General features: G+C 45.1%; 1 protein-coding gene across 1 annotated transcript in view; it reads left to right on the top strand.

Moving 5' to 3' along the window:
* USP13 (ubiquitin specific peptidase 13) overlaps window positions 1-23,002 on the top strand; it is a 174,171-nt gene that overhangs the window by 46,283 nt on the left and 104,886 nt on the right. Inside the window, exon 3 of the mRNA XM_038744085.1 lies at window positions 5,609-5,669. Within this exon, the coding sequence (XP_038600013.1) occupies window positions 5,609-5,669 (61 nt within the window). The remainder of the gene's footprint in view (window positions 1-5,608; window positions 5,670-23,002) is intronic.

The following is a 23,002-nucleotide window of genomic DNA, read 5'->3' as shown; positions in this document are numbered from 1 at the left end:
ACTTAGAACAGTGCTTTGCACATAGTAAGCGCTTAATAAATGCCACCATTATTATTATTATTATGTCCCACATTGGACTCACAGTATTAATCCCCATTTTACAGATGAGGTAACAGATGCATAGAGAAGTTAAGGGATTTGCCCAAGGTCACACAGCAGACAAACGGTGGGGCTGGAAGTAGAATCCCGGTCCTTCTGACTCTCAGGCCTGTGAAGCAGCGTGGCCCGGTGGAAAGAGCACGGGCTTTGGAGTCAGAGGTCATGGGTTCAAATCCCGGCTCCGCCAATTGCCAGCTGTGTGACTCTGGGCAAGTCACTTCACTTCTCTGGGCCTCAGTTACCTCATCTGTAAAATGGGGATTAAGACTGTGAACCCCATGTGGGACAACCTGATCACCTTATGACCTCCCCAGCGCTTAGAACAGTGCTTTGCACATAGTAAGCGCTTAATAAATGCCATCATTCTTATTATTATTATTATAGGCAACACTGCTTCTCTTCACTGTGGTATTTGTCAGGACTTACTACTTGCCAAGCTCCTAATTATAAGATAATCAGGTTGGACACAGTCCCCGCGCCACATGGGGTTCACATCTAATGGAGAGAGAGCACAAGTATTGGATCCCCATTTTGCAGATGAGGAAATTGAGGCACAGAGAAGTTACGTGATTTAAACAAGTCACGCAGCAAATGGTGGAGCCGGGATTAGAACCCACATCTTCTGGGGCCGTGCTTTTTCCACTAGGCTAAGCCGCTGCTCCAAAGGGTTGGGGGGAGGCAGGGAATGTGTCTGTTTTTTATTGTTGTGTTGTACTCTCCCAAGCACGTTGTACAGTGCTCTGCACACACATTGGGAGAAGGGGCTGCTTAAGAGTCAAGAATGCGGGAGGGGTAAAGACAACAAAAAAACATGGACAAAATGGGATAATTTACGCCCACACTATCATGAGATGGAAGAAGAAACTCTTTTGTAGAAATTTCCTTGGCAAAGGGGCAACATGGATGGGTTCTCACCACTTGTAAAGTCAGCTTTGGAATGGGAAGGTCAATTTTGTTGGCAAGTGATCCATTCTCTTTGTATTTTCCTTTATTGTCCTGCCTTGGAGACACAGATATTGAGTAGGAAAGGGAAAGGATGAAACACAAATCTGTAAATTAGGTGGCTTGTTGGGGAGGGTGAGAGGATTAGGATTATCCCCAAAGGTTATTTTTACCTCTGAATTTGGCTCACCTTTATCAGGAAATATGAATAAAGCTCATTTATAAAACAAATAAAACAAAGCTCATTAGCGCTTTGAAATCTGAACCCATAGGTTTGGAAGAGGGGTCAGTGGCCTCTGGAAAAAATGGGGAATAGAATGTCACCTCTCTATCTTGTGTAGTACAGCCAGGTGACATAGCCAAATTCTTGGGGTCCCTTCATGGATTCGAGGATTTACTCAATTTTCTGGAATTTTATTTTGTCCTCTCCTTCCCCACCTCAAAGCTGACTGACGATTTGGGAATATTTTTGCTTCACGCTAAGCTTTGCCTGTAACTTCAGAAACCGTCAGCAAGAACATTATGCTTTGCAGGGTGATCAAGCAATCAATGGTATTTATTGAGCGTTTACCGTGGGCTGAGCGCTGTACTAAGCACTTGGGAGAGTACAACATAATCGAGTTGGTAGATTATGATCCTGTTCCTGATTGTGTTATGATTATGTTCCTGTGGGATACAGACAGTAAAATAAATTACAGAGAGGGGAAATGGCAGAGTATAAGGGGCTAGGGGGAGGGTGAATAATAATAATAATAATAATAATTTTGCTATTTGTTAAACGCTTATTATGCGCCAAGCACTGTTATAAGCGCTGGGGGAGATACAAAGTAATCAGGTTGTCCCACCTGGGGCTCACAGTCTTAATCCCCATTTTACGGATGAGGGAACTGAGGCACAGAGAAGTTAAATGATTTTAAATACCGACTCTGTGGATTGTACTTTCCCAAGTGCTTAGTAGACTTCTAGACTGTGAGCCCGTTGTTGGGTAGGGACCGTCTCTATATGTTGCCAACTGGGACTTCCCAAGCGCTTAGTACAGTGCTCTACACACAGTAAGCACTCAATAAATACGTTTGAATGGATGAATACAGTGTCCTGCACACAGTGCTTAAAGAATTCAGACCCAAGTGTGTAGGTGACGAAGAGGAAAGGGGGAATAGGTTTGAGAAATTAGGGGTTAAGTAGGGAAGGCCTCTTGGAAGAGAGAGATTTTTAATAGAGATTCGAGAAGCAGTGTGGCCTAGTGCATGGGCCCGGGAGTTAGAAGGACCTGGGTTCTAATTCTGGCTCGGCTGCTTGTCTGTTGTGTGACCTTGGGGAAGTCACTTCACTTCTGCGTGCCTGTTACTTCACCTATAAAATGGGGTTTGAGACTGTGAGCCTCATGTGGGCCAGGGAATGAAGCAACCACTTGGCTTCATTCATTCATTCAGCCATATTTATTGAGCGCTCACTGTGTGCAGAGCACTGGACTAAGCGCTTGGGAAGTACAAGTTGGCAACATGTAGAGACGGTCCCTCCCCAACGGCGGGCTCACAGACTAGAAGGGGGAGACAGACAACAAAACAAAACATATTAACAAAATAATATAAATAGAATAGTAAATATGTACAAGGAAAATAGAGTAATAAATATGTACAAACATATATACAGGTGCTGTGGGGAGGGGAAGGAGGTAAGGCGGGGGGATGCACCACAGCGCTTAGTACAGTGCCTGGCACATAGTAAGCGCTTAACAAGTACCACAGTTTTTGTTAGTTGATGAGGAGAGTGGTGGTCTGTCAAGTAACGTGGTCTGGGGAAGCAGTGTTGCTCAGTGGAAAGAGCCCGGGCTTTGGAGTCAGAGGTCATGGGTTCAAATCCCAGCTCCGCCACTCTCAGCTGTGTGACTTTGGGCAAGTCACTTAACTTCTCTGGGCCTCAGTTCCCTCATCTGTAAAATGGGGATGAAGACTGTGAGCCCCACGTGGGACAACCTGATTACCTTGTAAACTCCCCAGTGTTTAGAACAGTGCTTGGCACATAGGAAGCGCTTAACAAATACCAACATTATTATTATTACTGTTATTATAGTAAGCACTTAATAAGTACCACAATTTTTGTTAGTAGATGAGGAGAGTGGTGATCTGTCAAGTAGCGTGGTCTGGGGAAGCAGAGTGGCTCAGTGGAAAGAGCATGGGCTTTGGAGTCAGAGGTCATGGGTTCAAATGCCGGCTCCACCACTTGTCAGCTGTGTGACTTTGGGCAAGTCACTTCACTTCTCTGGGCCTCAGTTCCCTCATCTGTAAAATGGGGATTAAGACTGTAAACCCCATGTGGGATAACCTGATCACCTTGTAAACTCCCCAGCGCTTAGAACAGTGCTTTGCACATAGTAAGTGCTTAATAAATGCCGTCATTATTATTATTGTCAGCTGTGTGACTTTGGGCAAGTCACTTAACTTCTCTAGGCCTCAGTTACCTCATCTGTAAAATGGGGATGAAGACTGTGAACCCCAGTGGGACAACCTGATCACCGTGTAAACTCCCCAGTGCTTAGAACAGTGCTTTGCACATAGTAAGCACTTAATAAATGCTGTTATTATTGTTATTATGAAGTATGAATGGGAAGGGAGTTCCAGGACTGAGGGAGGAAATGGGCATGTGGTTGGCAGTGAGATGGATGAGACTCAGGCACAGTGAACAAAATGTGTGAGCCGAGCTGTAGCGGGAGATCATTGTCAAGCGCTTAGTACAGTGCTCTGCACACAGTAAGCACTCAATAAATACGATTGAATGAATGAATGAATGAGGCAAGCAGCGGGAGGGGAGAGAGCTGAATGGGTGCCTTAAAGATGATGGTAAGGAGTTTATGTTGGATGTGGAGATGGATGGGCAACAATTGGAGATTTTTGAGGTGTGGAGAGCTATGGACTGAACGTTTTTTTGGAAAAATATCCAGAGAGGAGAGTGAAGAATGGACAAGAGAGGGGCGAGACAGGAGGCAGGGAAGTAAGTGAAGAAGCTGCTGCTTCCTCTAGACTGTGACTCCTCTAGACTTCTTCTAGCCTGTGAGCCCGTTGTTGGGTAGGGACCGTCTCTATATGTTGCCAACTTGTACTTCCCAAGCGCTTAGTACAGTGCTCTGAACACAGGAAGCACTCAATAAATACGATTGAATGAATGAATGAATGCTGCAGGACTCCAGGTGGGACATGGTAAGTTCTCGGATCAGTGCGGTAGCAGTTTGGACAGAGGGACCCATTTTAGAGATGTGAAGGTAGAACTGACAGAATTTGATGACAGACTAAATTTGCAGGTTGAATGGTAGAGCTGAGTTGATAATGCTGAGAATACAAGCTGCGAGACAGGAAGGATGGTGGTGGTGTCTACAGTTATGGGAAAGTCTGGGGTGGGAGCCGGGTTAAGTGAAAGATGACTACTCTTTTCATTCATTCAATCGTATTTATTGAGCGCTTACTGTGTGCAGAGCACTGGACTAAGTGCTTGGGAAGTACAAGCAGCCCAAGCAGTACAAATACAAGCACTTGAGAAGCAGTGTGGCTCAATGGAAAGAGCCCGGGCTTTGGAGTCAGAGGTCATGGGTTCAAATCGCGGCTCCGCCAACTGTCAGCTGTGTGACTTTGGACAAGTCACTTCACTTCTCTGGGCCTCAGTTCCCTCATCTGGAAAATGGGGATGAAGACTCTTTTGAATACCGACTCTGTGGATTGTACTTTCCCAAGTGTGTAGTACAGTGTTCTGCACACAGTAAACACTCAATAAATATCATTAATCGGTTGATTGATTGATGATGAGAATGTTTGCATTCCTCCATCCAGCCACCTAACTGACCTTTCCCCCACTAGAACTCTCCTGTCAGGACAATTCCCTTCTCCGGGAATACTTCCACACTCTGCAATCTCTGCTGTGGGATTTCTCCCTTCTGCTGTCACTAATCAATCAATCAATCAATCATATTTATTGAGTGCTTACTGTGTGCAGAGCACTGTACTAAGCGCTTGGGAAGTACAAGTTGGCAACATATGGAGACAGTCCCCACCCAACAGTGGGCTCATAATGTAACGCCTCTTTTATATTTCCTCATGGCACTTTGAAAACTAACCATAATATATTGGGGCTCAACAGTAAATCAATTAATTAATTAATGATGGCATTTATTAAGCACTTACTATGTGCAAAGCACTGTTCTAAGCGCTGGGGAAGTTCCAACGTGATCAGTCGTCCCATGTGGGGCTCACAGTTTTAATCCCCATTTTACAGATGAGGGAACTGAGGCCCAGAGAAGTGAAGTGACTTGCCCAAAGTCACACAGCCGACAGTTGGCGGCGCCGGGATTTGAACCCGTGACCTCTGACTCCAAAGCCCAGGCTCCCTCCACTGAGCCACGCTGCTTCTCCAAAGTAAAAAGCGTCTTTCGGTATCCAAGCAGCCGTACTGATTTTTGGTTTCTTCCAGTGCTCAGAACAGTGTTCTGCACATAGTAATAATTGTAATAAATTGTATTACGACTATTACTTGAGGCGGACTCTCAAGTTTGTGTCTTCTCGTTTTCTTTTTTTCTCAGAAAGTAAAAGGGGCATCTGGTGGTGCTGTACCCAAGAGGAGCAATGCCAAGCTATTCTTAGGTATTGTAAATCAACCGTTTTCACAAGCGCTTCTGAATTTGTGTGTGCTTCTTAAAGGCTGATTAAGGATGAAGAAAACAGACATATGCTTCCAATGCCTGAACTCCTCACAATTGTCTCACAATTTTGTTAAAATTTTAACCATTAGGTCTTTTGGTGCTGATTTGGTTCCTCTTGTTCAGTTGTGATATTGAACTATTAAATTTGAGCTTTGGAGAGGAAATTGGTATGGCAAACAGCATAAACTGGGGGAAAGAACACCACCTTGGGCATCAGAATGCTGTGCGATTCTTGGGTAACTTATCAGTGCCTCAGTTTCCGCATCCTTAAAATGAGGGTTCAATAGCTGGGTCCGACTGTATCTTGTCCCAGAGTTTAGTACAGTGCTTGGCTCATAGTAGTCATTTAATAGTATTACTATTAATAATGACAAAAACAATAATAATGTGAATGCCAACCTTACTCAATGTATCTTTATCTTGCCACTAATCCTGGCTCTGTCCTGGAACTCTCTCCCCTTTCATATCCAACAGACGATCACTCTCCCCACCTATTAAAATCACATCTCCTCTAAGAGACCTCTGAATGAATGACTAAGCCCTCATTTTCCCTATTCCCTCTCCCTTCTGTGTCACCCTTGCTTGGATTTGTACCTTTTATTCACTCCACCCTCAGCCTCACAGCACTTATCATCATTATCAATCGTATTTATTAAGCGCTTACTGTGTGCAGAGCACTGTACTAAGCGCTTGGGAAGCCCAACTTGGCAACATTATAGAGACGGTCCCTACCCAACAGTGGGCTCACAGTCTAGAAGGATATCATCCTATCCCTCCTGGATTACTGAATCAGCCTTCTTGCTGACCTCCTACCCGTCTGTCTCTCCCCACTCCAATCCATACTTCACTCTGCCGCCTGGATCATTTTCCTACGAAACCATTCAGGACGTGTCACCCCGCTCCTCCAAAAACTCCAGCGATGGACCATCCACCTCCACACCAAACAAAAACTCCTCACCATTGGCTTTAAAGCGCTTCATCACCTCATCCCCTCCTACCTCACTTTGCTTCTCTCCTTCTACGACCCACACTGCATACTTCGCTCCTCTGCCAACCTTCTCACTGTGCCTCGATTTCACCTATCTTGCCGCCGACCCCTAGTCCATATTTCTGCCTCCGGCCTGGAATGCCCTCCCTCCCCAAATCCAACGGACAATTACTCTCTCCACCTCCAAAGCCTAATTGAGGGCATGCCTCCTCCAAGAGGCCTTCCCAGACTAAGCCCCTCCTTTCCTCATCTCCCACTCCCTTCTGCGTCGCCCTGACTTGTTCCCTTTGTTCGTTCCCCCGCTTGCCCCACCGCACTTACATACAGCTCTGTCATTTATGTAAGCGTGTTTGAGAAGGGAGTTAAATGTCTAAAACAACTGGCGAGGGCAGCGGTCAGGGGAGTAAATAATGGGAATGCTTTATACACAGACAGCTCCACTTCATCATCATCATCAATCGTATTTATTGAGCGCTTACTATGTGCAGAGCACTGTACTAAGCACTTGGGAAGTACAAATTGGCAACATATATAGTCCCTACCCAACAGTGGGCTCACAGTCTTAAAGGGGGAGACAGAGAACAAAACCAACCATACTAACAAAATAAAATAAATAGAATAGATATGTGCAAGTAAAATAAATAAATAAATAAATAGAGTAATAAATATGTACAAACATATATACATATATACAGGATGTCCCACTTGGATGTTCCACTTTATTTGTACCCATCCTCGGCACTTCTGTATGTGAATTGTACATTCAGTTATTTCTTCTAGACTGCGAGCCCGCTGTTGGGTAGGGACCATCTCTATATGTTGCCAACTTGTACTTCCCAAGCGCTTAGTACAGTGGTCTGCACACAGTTAGCGCTCAATAAATACGATTGAATGAATGAATGAATAAATAATGATGGAGAAATAATGTCGCTGGGCGGAGGAGAGGGCTGAGCTAAAGCTGGCACAGATGAACTTACAGCGGCAGAGTGGCTCAGTGGAAAGAGCACAGGCTTTGGAGTCAGAGATCATGGGTTCAATTCCCGTCTCCGCCAATTGTCAGCTTTGTGGCTTTGGGCAAGTCACTTCACTTCTCTGGGCCTCAGTTCCCCCATCTGGAAAATGGGGATTAAGACTGTGAGCCCCCCTGTGGGACAACCTGATCATCTTGTATCCCCCCCAGCACTTAGAACGGTGCTTTGCACATAGTAAGTGCTTAATAAATGCCATCGTCATTATTATTATGAACTTGAAGCGGATGAGGTCAGTGTGATATCTAGATTTCCACCAGCATCGCTCTGCAGATCGTGCACAGGAGTGAAGGAAGCAGATTGTGGAGATGATCCAGAGCTGTAGTTGAGAAGCAGCGTGGCTTAACGGAAAGAGCCCGGGTTTTGGAGTCAGAGGTCATGGGTTCTAATCCCGGCTCCGCCACTAGTCAGCTGTGTGACCTTGGGCAAGTCACTTAACTTCTCTGTGCCTCAGTTACCTCATCTGCAAAATGGGGATGAAGACTGTGAGCCCCACGTGGGGCGATCTGATCACCTTGTATCCTCCCCAGTGCTTAGAACAGTGCTTGGCACAAACGCTTAACAAATACCAACATTATTATTATTATTAGTAGTAGGAGTATGAGATTGGGTAAGGGACTGGGAGTGAGTAAATTGAGTTCAGTAGAGAGAGTGGTATTGAGGGCATCAATTTGAGTGTCAAGGGAAGGTAGTTTGGGCATGGAGATTAAATGGGGCATGATGACTTGAGAAAATTGGCGCAGGTCAAGCAATGAGAGCTCTCTGTGGGGAACAGGACAGATCTAAACTGTAAGCTCCTTGTGGGCAGGGAACGTGTCCGTGAACTCAGTTATACTGTAATAATAATAATAATTGTGGTATTTGTTAAGCGCTTACTATGTGCCAAACACTGTTCCGCTGGGGTAGATACAGGGTAATCAGGATGTCCCATGTGGGCCTCATGGTCTTTAATCCCCATTTTACAGATGAGGTAACTGAGGCCCAGAGAAATTAAGTGACTCGCCCAAAGTCATACAGAAGACAAGTGGTGGAGCCGGGATTAGAATCCATGCCCTCCGACTGCCAAGCCCGTGCTCTTTTCACTAAACCATGCTGCTTCTCAGCCACACTACTTCTCTGTGCTATTCCAAGTGTTTAGTATAGTGCTGTGAGCACAGTAAGCACTTAATAAGCATGACTGATTGATCTGGGGAAAGGGTGTGTGTGGGAGAGAGCTCAAGTGAGGAGTTGGTGGTCTGATAGAGGAATTTCAGAGTTGGTGAAGGTAGAGATTGTTGGTATGTTTGGTTTTGTTCTCTGTCTCGCCCTTTTAGACCGTGAGCCCATTGTTGGGTAGGGACTGTCGCTATATGTTGCCAACTTGTACTTCCCAAGCGCTTAGTACAGCGCTCTGCACAAAGTAAGCGCTCAATAAATACGATTGATTGATTGATTGAGATTGTGCAGTGACTAGAGATTATGAGCTCGAGTTTGTGCCCCCGTTGGTGAGTGGGTGAGGTGGGGTGGAGCAGGAAGTCCGTGGAGTTGCGGAGTGATAGAAATCGGGCAGCGGAAGGGTCATCGGGAACATCCATGTAAATATCGAAGTCCTCAAGGATCAATGTAGGTGCGGGGAAAGAGAAAGGATGTGAGAAAAGGATCAAAATCATTCAGAAAGTTGGATGCTGGGCCTGGGGGTCATAGATGACCGTAACTAGTAACGGGAGTAAGCAGGAGGAGGAAGTCAGTAGAGTTGAGGAGTGATAGAAAGTGGGCAGCAGAAGGGTCATTGGGAGCATCCACATGGATACTGAAGTCCCCAAGGATAGTAATAATAGTAATAATAATAATAATGACATTTATTAAGCGCTTACTATGTGCAAAGCACTGTTCTAAGCGCTGGGAAGGTTACAAAGTGATCAGGTTGTCCCATGTGGGGCTCAAAGTCTTAGTCCCCATTTTACAGATGAGGTAACTGAGGCCCAGAGAAGTGAAGTGACTTGCCCAAAGTCACACAGCTGGCAATCGGCAGAGCCGGGATTTGAACCCATGACCTCTGACTCCCAAGCCCGCGCTGAAGAAGAGAGAAAGAGGGTGAGAAGGGGATCAAAATGGTACAGAACGTTGGAAGTGAGACCTGGGGCTGGTAATGGAGAAGCAGCGTGGCTCAGTGGAAAGAGCCTGGGCTTTGGAGTCAGAGTCATGGGTTCAAATCCCGGCTCCCCCAATAGTCAGCTGTGTGGCTTTAGGCAAGTCACTTAGCTTCTCTGTGCCTCAGTTCCCTAATCTGTAAAATGGTGACTAAGACTGTGAGCTCCCTGTGGGACAACCTGATCACCTTCCAGTGCTTAGAACAGTGCTTTGCACATAGTAAGTGCTTAATAAATGCCATTATTATTATTATTATTATTCATGGCCATGAGTAGTAAGTGGAGTGGGAGAGGTGTTGGGGAGTTAGAAGGAAGAATTCCTCACCCTTTCCCAGTGAATCTTGGGGATAGTAAGTGCTTAATAAATGACATCATTATTATTATTATTATTAATGACCATAAGTAGTAACTGGAGTGGGAGAGGTGAATGACATGGGCTTTAAAGAAAGGGAAAGAGAGTGATGGGGAAGGTGGAATGATGCCAAAGTGGCATTGGGGAGTGAGAAGGAAGAATTCCTCACCCTTTCCCAGTGAATCTTGGGGAGTGGAAGAAGATGAGGCCCCCTCTAGAGAGAATAGCAGTGGCGACATTGTCATCTGGGGCAAACCAGGTTTCGGTGATGGTGAGGAGGAGCGGCAACCGGATCAGAAGCAGCGTGGCTCAGTGGAAAGAGCCTGGGCTTTGGAGTCAGAGGTCATGGGTTCAAATCCTGGCTCCGCGAATTGTCAGCTGTGTGACTTTGGACAAGTCACTTCACTTCTCTGGGCCTCAGTTCCCTCATCTGTAAAACGGGGATTTAGGACTGTGAGCCCCACGTGGGACAACCTGATTACCTTGTAACCTCCCCAGCGCTTAGAACAGTGCTTTGCACGTAGTAAGCGCTTAATAAATGCCATCATCATCATTATTATTATTATCATCAGAAACAGGTCAAGGAGGAAGGGGAGCTTTCTCATGATGCAATGGGGGCTCCACAGGCCACACGTGGGTGAGGCTGGGGGGCAGGGTGCATGGGGAGGGAGTGGTGCGATGGGTGGAGAGGGGTTGGGTGGGCGGAAGGTGATGGGGGCCAGTGTGGGGCAAATGCTTCGATCAGTATGGTAGCGTTTGGGATAGAGAGAAAAGGACATATTTTAGCAGTGTTGTGAAGGTGACAACCCTACAGGATTTGGTGACAGACTGAATATGTGGGTTGAATGAGCGAGATGAGTTAAGGATAATGCCACAGTTATGGGCTTGTGAGACAGGGAGGTTGATAGCGCTGTCTAAAGTGATGGGAAAGTCTATAGGATGGTATTTATTGAGTATTTTCTGAGTGCACAGCACGGTACTAAGCATTTGGAATGGTACTATACAGCAGAGTTGGTAGGATGTGATCCTTGCTCGCGGAGAGCTTTCAGTGTACAGTCAGTCAGTCCGGTGTATTTATTGAGCATTTACTGTGGGCAAAGCACTGTACTAAATGATGGGGGGACTACAATATAACAGTATAACAGATACATTCCCTGCCCACAACAAGCTTACAGTCTAGAGGGGGAAACAAATATAAATATTTGTATATATATATTTATATAATATATTATATACTTACAGATTTATTATATATTTATTATTTATATAATATATAACATATTTATATATTATAAACATGTTATATATTACATAAATAATAAATATTATTTATTTATTTTATTTGATATTAATAAATATTGTCATATAAATAAATACATTCATATATTATAAATATGCTATATATTATAATATATATTATATATGGATATGAAGAGGGAGAGAGTTCCAGGCCCGAGGGAGAATGGTGGGCAAGAGGTCCATGGCAGGGTGGATGAGATCAATAATAATAATTGTGATATTTGTTAAGCGCTTACTATGTGCCAGGCACCGTACTAAGCACTGGGGTGGATATGAGCAAATCGTGTTGGACACAGTTCCCTGTCCCATGTGAGGCTCACAGTCTCAATCCCCATTTTTCAGATGAGGTAACTGAGGCACAGGGAAGTGAAGTGACTTGCCCAGTGTCCTACAGCAGATGAGTCATGGAGCTGGGATTAGAACCCATAACCCTCTGAGTCCCAGGCCCATGTTCTAGCCATTGCACCGTACTGTTTCCCTAGGAAGGAACAGAGGGATAGGTTGGTGTTAGAAGAGAGGATTGTGTGGATTAGCGAGGTAAGGTGGGAGAGAGCTGATGTGCCACTATTCATTCATTCACTCCATCGCATTTATTGAGCGCTTACTGTGTGCAGAGCACTGGACTAAGCGCTTGGGAAGTCCAAGTTGGCAACACATAGAGACGGTCCCTACCCAACAGCGGGCTCACAGTCTAGAAGGGGGAGACAGACAACAAAACAAAACATATTAACAAAATAAAATAAGTAGAATAGTAAATTCATTCAATCGTATTTATTGAGCGCTTACTGTGTGCAGAGCTCTGGACTAAGCACTTGGGAAGTCCAAGCTGGCAACATATAGAGACGGTCTTCCTCCTCCTCATTCATTCAGTCGTATTTATTGAGCGCTTACTGTGTGCAGAGCACTGGACTAAGCGCTTGGGAAGTCCAAGTTGGCAACATAGAGAGACGGTCCTCCTCCTCCTCCTCATTCATTCATTCAGTCGTATTTATTGAGCGCTTACTGTGTGCAGGGCACTGTACTAAGCGCTTGGGAAGTCCAAGTTGGCAATATATAGAGACGGTCCTCCTTTTCCTCATTCATTCAATCGTATTTATTGAGCGCTTACTGTGTGCAGAGCACTGGACTAAGCGCTTGGGAAGTGCAAGTTGGCAACATCTAGAGATGGTCCCTACCCAACAGTGGGCTCACAGTCTAGAAGATTGTCTCTATCTGTTGCCAAATTGGACTTTCCAAGCACAGCCTAATCACCTTGTAACCTCCCCAGTGCTTAGAACAGTGCTTTGCACATAGTAAGCACGTAATAAATGCCATTATTATTATTATTATTATTCGAGGGGGACCAAGGGAGCGTCACATGAACCCCTTGAAGTGGCCCGAGAGAGGCCGGAGCGGCCGCCATTGCTCTGCACACTGTAAGCGCTCAATAAATACGATTGAATGAATTGAGCACCTTAAAGCTGATCAATCAATCAGTCGTATTTATTGAGCACTTACTGTGTGCAGAGCACTGTACTAAGCACTGGGGAAGTACAAGTTGGTAACATATAGAGACGGTCCCTACCCTCAGAAGGAGTTTCTGTTTGATGCAGAAGTGGATGGGCAACCACTGAAGGTTTTTGAGGAGTGGGGAGACATTTTCATTCATTCATTATGTGTTGCCAACTTGTACTTCCCAAGCGCTTAGTACAATGCTCTGCACACAGTAAGCGCTCAATAAATATGATTGAATGAATTCAATGTGTTGCCAATTTGTACTTCCCAAGCGCTTCGTACAGTGCTCTGCACATAGTAAGCGCTCAATAAATACGATTGATTGATTGATTAATCAACCGTATTTATTGAGCGCTTACTGCGGGCAGAACCCGAGACATTGACTGAATGTGTTTTTGAGCCCAGTTCCTTGGGACTCCCGACATAATCACGACATCCTTTTAGACTGTGAGCCCATTGTTGGGTAGGGACCGTCTCTATATGTTGCCAACTTGTACTTCCCAAGCGCTTAGTACAGTGCTCTGCACACAGTAAGCGCTCAATAAATATGATTGATTGATTGATTGATCCTTTTGCTGCCATATCATGTTGCAGATTTTCCAGTAGGAGGAGCAGCAGTGGCATTTCTTTCCGTTGTGAGTTCATCATTATCATCATCATCATCAATCGTATTTATTGAGCGCTTACTATGTGCAGAGCACTGTACTAAGCGCTTGGGAAGTACAAATTGGCAACATATAGAGACAGTCCCTACCCAGCAGTGGGCTCACAGTCTAAAAGGGGGAGACAGAGAACAAAACCAAACATACTAACAAAATAAAATAAATAGAATAGATATGTACAAGTAAAATAAATACATAGAGTAATAAATATGTACAAACATATATACATATATACAGGTGCTGTGGGGAAGGGAAGGAGGTAAGATGGGGGGATGGAGAGGGGGACGAGGGGGAGAGGAAGGAAGGGGCTCAGTCTGGGAAGGCCTCCTGGAGGAGGTGAGCTCTCAGTAGGGCCTTGAAGGGAGGAAGAGAGCTAGCTTGGCGGATGGGCAGAGGGAGGTCATTCCAGGCCCGGGGGAGGATGTGGGCTGGGGGTTGACGGCGGGACAGGCGAGAACAAGGTACGGTGAGGAGATTAGCGGCGGAGGGTGTGGGCTGGGCTGGAGAAGGAGAGAAGGGAGTAGAAGGAGAGAAGGGAAGGAGAGAAGGGACAAGGGAAGTAGAAGGAGAGAAGGGAGAGAGAGAAGTTCTAACAACATTCCAACTCTCTTTTTTGGAAACTAAAGAGCTACGCTCACTCCAGGCCTGTCAGTGAGAAACACTTCTCTGTCAGTGCTGGAGGGGCTTATCCAGATAAAGCTGTCAGGACTGAGTTAAGAATGAGGTGGGAGGGGAGAGGAGAGGCAACTAAGAGGATATAATTTGACGGGCATGCAACAGGGTGATGCTCCGACTGACTGATGGGTAAACCCCCATTTCCTCATCCTCGTGCCCACGTGCCCCTCCCAGCCAAGAAGCAGTACGGCATAGTAATAATAATAACAATAATAATGTTGGCATTTGTTAAGCGCTTACTATGTGCAAAGCACTGTTCTAAGCGCTTGGGGGGATACAAAGTGATCAGGTTGTCCCACGTGGGGCTCACAGTCTTCATCCCCATTTTACAGATGAGGTAACTGAGGCTCAGAGAAGTTCAGTGACTTGCCCAAGGTCACACAGCAGACAGGTGGCGGAGCCGGGATTCGAACCCATGACCTCTGACTCCATCATCATCATCAATCGTATTTATTGAGCGCTTACTGTGTGCAGAGCACTGTACTAAGCGCTTGGGAAGTACAAGTTGGAGGTAACTGAGTCAGAGAAGTTAAGTGACTTGCCCAAGGTCACACAGCAGACATGTGGCGGAGCCGGGATTCAAACCCATGACCTCTGACTCCAAAGCCTGTGCTCTTTCCACTGAGCCACGCTGCTTCTCTAGTAGATAGACCATGGGTCTGGGCATCAGAAGGTCATGGGTTCTAATCCTGGCTCTGCTGTTTATCTGTTGTGTGACCTTGGGTGAGTCACTTAACTTCTAGAGAAGCAGCGTGGCTCAATGGAAAGAGCCCGGGCTTGGGAGTCAGAGGTCATGTGTTCAAATCCCAGCTCCGCCAATTGTCAGCTGGGTGACTTTGGGCAAGTCACTTTACTGCTCTGGGCCTCAGTTCCCTCATCTGTAAAATGGGGATGAAGACTGTGAGCCCCACGTGGGACAATCTGATCACCTTGTATCCTCCCCAGCGCTTAGAACAGTGCTTTGCACATAGTAAGCGATTAACAAATGCCATTGTCATTCTCTGGGGCTCAGTTACCTCATCTGTAAAATGGGGATTGAGACTGTGAGCCCCAAATGGGGACAGGGACCATATCCAACCCGATTTGCTAGCATCCACCCCAATATACAGTGCCTGGCACATAGTAAGTGATTAACAAATTCCATTATTATGGTTATTATTATTATTAATAATAATCAGCCTTGCACCAACAACCAGCCTCACTTGGTGTAACTTTTTAAAACATTCTGCCTCTATCTGTCCCTTCCCTGTCTTTTGAAGGCCCTTTCATTCATTCAATCGTATTTATTGAGTGCTTACTGTGCGCAGAGCACTGTACTAAGCGCTTGGGAAGTACAAGTTGGAAGTACAAGGCCCTTTCTCCAGAACCACCCAAATCTGACCTGATCAGTAGTGGTGGGGTGGTGGGGAGAATTCATTCATTCAATCGTATTTATTGAGCACTTACTGTGTGCAGAGCACTGTGCTAAGCGCTTGGGAAGTACAAGTCGCCAACATATAGAGACGGTCCCTTCCCAACAGTGGGCTTACAGTCTGGAGAATGGAGTTGGTCCCCTCCCCATCCTATTCCCACTCCGTCCCCCCGGCTTTGGCGGTTTTGGAGGCAGGAACTGGGGAAAGTGGGTGTGGATGGTTAAAAGTAAAGAAGCCACACTGAGCGGGACTAATTCTGATCACCTTTTAGACTGTGAGCCCACTGTTGGGAAGGGACTGTCTCTATGTGTTGCCAACTTGTACTTCCCAAGCGCTTAGTACAGTGCTCTGCACACCGTAAGCGCTCAATAAATCCGATTGATTGATTGATTGATTGACCAAACACAAGGTGACCAGGAGACCGGGGGTGGCAGTGGGCTGGAGTGTCCATACGAGGGTAAGGCGTTAAGGGATATGAGGGTAGGGGGGTCCTCGTGGGTGTTGGGTAATGGAACTTTTGAAGATATTTGGATGGATACGGGATGGGAAGGTGGGGGTACTGAGAAGGCCGGCCCACCCGTGAACCGGTCAGGCTGAGCATCGAAATGGATCTCCCCCAAACCTGGGTTTGTCGAGGAAGTCAAAAGGGCCATGTGGTGGAACACATTTCATTCATTCATTCATTCAATCAATCAATCAATCAATCGTATACTTCCCAAGCGCTTAGTACAGCGCTCTGCACACAGTAAGCGCTCAATAAATACGATTGATGATGATTTATTGAGCGCTTACTGTGTGCAGAGCGCTATACTAAGCGCTTGGGAAGTCCAAGTTGGCAACATATAGAGACGGTCCCTACCCAACAGTGGGCTCACAGTCTAAAAGGGGGAGACAGAGAACAAAACCAAACATACGAACACAAAATAAATAGAATAGATATGCACAAATAAAATAAATAAATAAATAGAGTAATAAATAATCACATTTATTGAGCGCTTACTGGGTGCAGAGCACTGGACTAAGCGCTTGGGAAGTACACGTCGGCAACGTATTTGACAGCTAGGGGTGTGAAATGGAAACCCAAATAATAATAATGGCATTTATTAAGCACTTACTATGCGCAAAGCACTGTTCTAAGCGCTGGGGAGGTTACAAGGTGATCAGGTTGTCCCACGGGGGGGCGCTCACAGTCTTCATCCCCATTTTACAGATGAGGTAACTGAGGCTCAGAGAAGCGAAGTGACTTGCCCGAAGTCACACAGCTGACAAGTGGCGGAGCCAGGATTTAAACCCGTGACCTCTGACTCCAAAGCCCGGGCTCTTTTCCACTGAGCCATGCTGCATCTCCCAGACCTTCCCAGACTGAGCCCCCCCATTCCTTTCCCCCTGCCCTACCTCCTCCCCCTCCCCACAGCACCTGTATATATGTTTGTACAGATTTATTACTCTATTTTACTCGTACATATTTACTATTCTATTTATTTTAGTTTGTTAATATGTTTTGTTTTGTCGTCTGTCTCCCCCTTCTAGACTGTGAGCCCGCTGTTGGGTAGGGACCGTCTCTATATGTTGCCAACTTGTACTTCCCAAGCACTTAGTACAGTGCTCTGCACACAGTAAGCGCTCAATAAATACGATTGAATGAATGAGTGAATGAATGAAACAATAGAAATTCATTCACCTCCTTCTAGAGATATTAGATACGAATCATTACCTTCCCCTTCTAGACTGTGAGCCCACTGTTGGGTAGGGACCGTCTCTATATGTTGCCAACTTGTACTTCCCCAGCTGTTAGTACAGTGCTCTGCACACAGTAAGTGCTCAATAAATACGACTGATTGATTGATTACCTGGGGAAAAAATAAACCTTCCACAACCTGAACTCATCAGTTGACAGCTCCTGTGCTGGTGAACTGCATCAGATTGTCTCCTTCCCTCCCACCCCCGCCAAAAAAAAATAAAGTCCAGTCCGATTCAGTTCCGACTTGGTTTCTTCCCTCCTGTCTGTCTGTGCCCGGCTGGGGTGGATGCGAGCGTGGGTTCTCCCTCCTACCGTATCTCTCTGATTTTCTACTCCCTCCCTCTGATTTCCCTCCTTCCTCTCCCCCTCCTCCCCCTCCCCATCCCCCCCGCCTTACCTCCTTCCCTTCCCCACACCACCTGCGTATATGTAGAGTAATACGGATTTATTACTCTATTTATTTATTTATTTGTACATATTTCTTCTATTTATTTTATTTTGTTAATAGGTTTTGTTTTGTTGTCTGTCTTCCCCCTTCTCGACTGTGAGCCCGCTGTTGGGTAGGGACCGTCTCTATATGTCGCCGACTTGTACTTCCCAAGCGTTCAGTCCAGTGCTCTGCACACAGTAAGCGCTCAATAAATATATGTGTACAGATTTATTACTCTTTTTATTTCACTTGTACACATATTTACTATTTATTTTGTTAATGATGTGCATATGGCTATAATTCTATTTATTTCACTTGTACACATATTTACTATTTATTTTGTTAATGATGTGCATATAGCTATAATTCTATTGATTTCACTTGTACACATATTTACTATTTATTTTGTTAATGATGTGCATATAGCTATAATTCTACCTGTTCCGACGATTTTGACACCTGTCTACATGTTTTGTTGTCTGTCTCCCCCTTCTAGACTGTGAGCCCGTTGTTGGGTAGGGGCCGTCTCTCTGTGTGGCCAACTTGTACTTCCCAGCCGCTTAGTACAGTGCTCTGCAACACAGTAAGCGCTCAATAAATGTGATTGAATGAATGAATGAATACGATTGAATGAATGAATGAATGAATGAATACTGCAACCCAGCTGCACACATCACTCCTCTAATGCCAATTTACTCACCGAACCTCCATCTCGCCTATTTCGCCGCCAACCTCTCACCCACATCCTGCCTCTTGCCTGGGATGCCCTCCCCCTTCATAACCAACCAACCATCACTCTCCCCACCTTTAAAGCCTTATTGAACATATTTATTTATTTTACTTGTACATATCTATTCTATTTATTTTATTTTGTTAATATGTTTGGTTTTGTTCTCTGTCTCCCCCTTCTAGACTGTGAGCCCACTGTCGGGTAGGGACCATCTCTATATGTTACCAACTTGTACTTCCTAAGTGCTTAGTCCAGTGCTCTGCACACAGTAAGCGCTCATAAATAAGATTGATTGATTATTGAAGGTGCGTCTCCTCTAAGAGGCCTTTCCTGACTAAGCCTCCATTTCCTCTACCTCCTCTCCTTTCTGTGTCACCCCTACCCTTGGATTTGCACCCCCTATTCACCCCACCCTCAGCCTCGCAGCACTTAAGCAGCGTGGCTCAGTGGAAAGAGCCCGGGCTTCGGAGTCAGAGGTCATGGGTTCAAATGCCGACTCCGCCACTTGCCAGCTGTGTGACTTTGGGCAAGTCACTTCACTTCTCTGGGCCTCAGTTACCTTATCTGTAAAGTGGGGATTAAGACAGTGAGCCCCCCGTGGGACAACCTGATCACCTTGTAACCTTCCCTGCGCTTAGAACAGTGCTTTGCTCATAGTAAGCGCTTAATAAATGCTATCATCATTATTATCATTATTATGGACACAGCCTTAATTTATTTTAATGTCTGTCTTCCCTTCTAGACTCTAAACTCCTTTTGGGCAGGAAATGTGTTATACTGTCCTCTACCAAGTGGTCAGAGCAGTGCTCTGCACACAGTGAGCGCTCAATTAATAATGATGGTGTTTATTGAACACATACTATATGCAAAGCACTGCTCTAAGCGCTGGGGAGATTACAAGGCGATCAGGTTGACCCACGGGGGCTCACAGTCTTAATCCCCGTTTTACAGATGAGGTCACTGAGGCACAGAGAAGTTAATCAATCAATCAATCGTATTTATTGAGCACTTACTGTGTGCAGAGCACTGTACTAAGCGCTTGGGAAGTACAAGTTGGCAACATATAGAGACAGTCCCTTCCCAACAGTGGGCTCACAGTCTAAAAGACTAAGTCTAAGTGACTTGCCCAAAGTCACACAGCTGACAAGTGGCGGAGCCGGGATTTGAACCCACAACCTCTGACTCCAAAGCCCGAGCTCTTTCCACTGAGCCACGCGATTGAGGGAAGGTGTGCTAGAGTCGCTAGGGCTTCCTCATTGAAGACCCATGTCTTTGAAGAGTTCTTCCCAGTTCTAGCAAAAAAAGGGAAACCACACATGCCCTCAATTCCTCTCCTTCCTGGTCAATCAATCAATCGTATTTATTGAGCGCTTGCTGTGTGCAGAGCACTGTACTAAGCGCTTGGGAAGTACAAGTTGGCAACATATAGAGACAGTCCCTACCCAACAGTGGGCTCACAGTCTAGAAGGGGGAGACAGACAACAAAACCAAACATATTAAAAAAATAAAATAAATAGAATAGATATGTACAAGTAACCAGGAACAGTATTGGATCAAAGATTTCTGATTAGTACAGTTCTTCAGTTCAAAATCTTTAGTTAGCGTGGCTTAGTGGAAAGAGCATGGCCTTGGGAGTCAGAGGTCATGGGGTGAGCCCACTGTTGGGTAGGGACTGTCTCTACGTGTTGCCCACTTGTACTTCCCAAGCGCTTAGTACAGTGCTCTGCACACAGTAAGCGCTCAATAAATACGATTGAATGAATGAATGAATGAATGGGGTCTAATCCCGCCTCTGCCGTTTGTCAGCTGTGTGACTTTGGGCAAGTCACTTAACTTCTCTGGGCCTCAGTTACCTCAGCCATAAAATGGGCCCTATGTGGGACAAACCTGATTACCTTTTATCTACCCTAGTGCTTAGCACATAGTAAGCGCTTAACAAATACCATCATTATTATTACTACGATAATAGGCCAGTGAAAAATCGAGATGTCTAATCCTTCTGTTGTGCTTTCCCAAGGATTTAATAGAGTGCAATTATTAGGCACTTAATAATCAATCAATTGTATTTATTGAGCGCTTACTGTGTGCAGGGCACTGTACTAAGCACTTGGGAAGTACAAGTTGGCAACATATAGAGACAGTCCCTACCCAACAGTGGGCTCACAGTCTAAAAGGGGGAGACGGAGAACAAAACCAAACATACTAACAAAATAAAATAAATAGAATAGATATGTACAAATAATTAAATAGAGTAATAAATATGTACAAACATATATACATATATACAGGTGCTGTGGGGAAGGGAAGGAGGTAAGATGGGGGGGATGGAGAAGGGGACGAGGGATACGAGGGATAAGGTGACAACTACTCCAGCCCTATAAGAAAGACATTCAGGGACACCGTTTTCATTTGAGAATTTAAAACCTATTGTCTCCCAATTCCCAAGTTTCCAAAGGGAACTAATGGATTTGTTTGAGCTGAACAGTGGGGATAATGTAGGTTTGTAAGCTTCTCTCACTGGAGCAATCTCTTAAATGGTATCTGTGACCTGAAAGAGGAATGAATGTCCATTTCAAAGGGCCTAATTGCACTCAAGGAGAACTTGGCTCTCTGATGGATTGGTCCCAAATATAACCTGCCCTTAAAAAAAAAACTTATCTTGAAAAGTATTTAGCCTTAGGTAAGGTGAATAAAAACAGTTTCACAAACTTTTTCCTTTTTTTCCCCTGAAAACAAGCTGGTTGTATTACAATTCAAGACTAAAACTTTACCCAGTTATAATCCGGCAATTATCGTATCACTGTGTAATTGTCCGAGAACCAGAGTTCAAAATTAAGTAATTTTACCTAACACATTGTTGCTTAACATGAGTTAGAAAAGGATCAAACATCAGCTCGATTAGGGAAGTGAATGTTAATCAGGATTCAATAAATTATTTGACTTTATTAAATTAAGGGTTTTTTTTTTCCCTCCAAAGAAACGTTTCAGTGAAATGATCACCTCATTGGTGCTGGGGTAGCTACAAGATCATAGGTCAGATGCAGTCTTTGTCCCACAAGGGGCTCACAATCTAAGGGGAAGGGAGAACAGGTATTTCATCCCACTTTGCAGATGACGAAACTGAGGTGCAGGGAAGTTGTGACTTGCTCAAGGTCACACAGTAAGCCAGTGAAGGAGGCAGAATTAGAACTCAGGTCTCCAGGCTCCCAGGCCCTTACTCTTTCCTCTAGGCCATTCTGTTTCTCATTAGTCCCTCTCTTATAGATTGCGAGCCCTCTGAGGGACAGAGGCTGTGTACCATCTGAATACCTTCTGTCTCTTCCAGTACTTAGCATACTGCTCTGGCACCTATAATAATCAATAATAATTATGGTATTTATTAAATGCTTAGTAATACTATAATTGCAACAATCAATTATTGAGTGCTTACTATGTGGAAGCACTGTACTAAACATTTGGGAGAGTGAGCAGCAGCGTGGCTCAGTGGAAAGAGCCCGGGCTTTGGAGTCAGGGGTCATGGGTTCTAATCCTGGCTCCACCAATTGTCAGCTGTGTGACTTTGGGCAAGTCACTTCACTTCTCTGTGCCTCAGTTCCCTCATCTGTAAAATGGGGGTTAAGACTGCGAGCCCCCAATGGGACAATCTGATCAGCTTGTATCCTCCCCAGTGCTTAGAACAGTGCTGTGCACATAGTAAGCACTTAATAAATGCCATTATTATTATTATTATTATTATTAATCTCGGCTCCTCCACATGTCTGCTGTGTGACCTTGGGCAAGTCACTTAACTTCTCTGAGCCTCAGTTACCTCATCTGTAAAATGGGGATTAAGACTGTGAGCCCCATGTGAATATAACCTGATCGCCTTGTATCCTCCCCAGTGCTTAGAACGGTGCTTTGCACATAGTAAGCGCTTAACAAATGCCATCGTTATTATTATTATTACAATCCAACAGAATTAGCAGATACGTTCCCTGCCCATAATGAGCTATAAAGAGTTCATATCCCTTTCACAGGGCTTAACTTCCTCCTTGAGAGGTAAGCAGGCATTAGAAGGAGTGAATTCAGTAGTGGCGGCGTGTGGAAGGAGGAGAAATTGTTTAAGGTTGTTCTAACCGGAGATGTTTTTAGGGAGACTTCATTAGGAGTGTTAAAATCCCCGTGGACGTTGGCATATTTCTTTAAAATGTTGAGCCACACGTACACCCAGGTATAAAAACAAACTCCTTAGGGCCTAGTCAGGGGTCTAATAATACCGCTGTTGTTACTGTTTTCAGCTGGACATAACTCATCTAAATCTGATCTGGGCATTCCCAGTCAAGCGTTCCTCCCTT

Source organism: Tachyglossus aculeatus, chromosome 1, assembly GCF_015852505.1.
Source record: "Tachyglossus aculeatus isolate mTacAcu1 chromosome 1, mTacAcu1.pri, whole genome shotgun sequence".
Classification (NCBI taxonomy): domain Eukaryota; kingdom Metazoa; phylum Chordata; class Mammalia; order Monotremata; family Tachyglossidae; genus Tachyglossus; species Tachyglossus aculeatus.
This window is presented reverse-complemented; position numbering and strand designations above follow the sequence as displayed.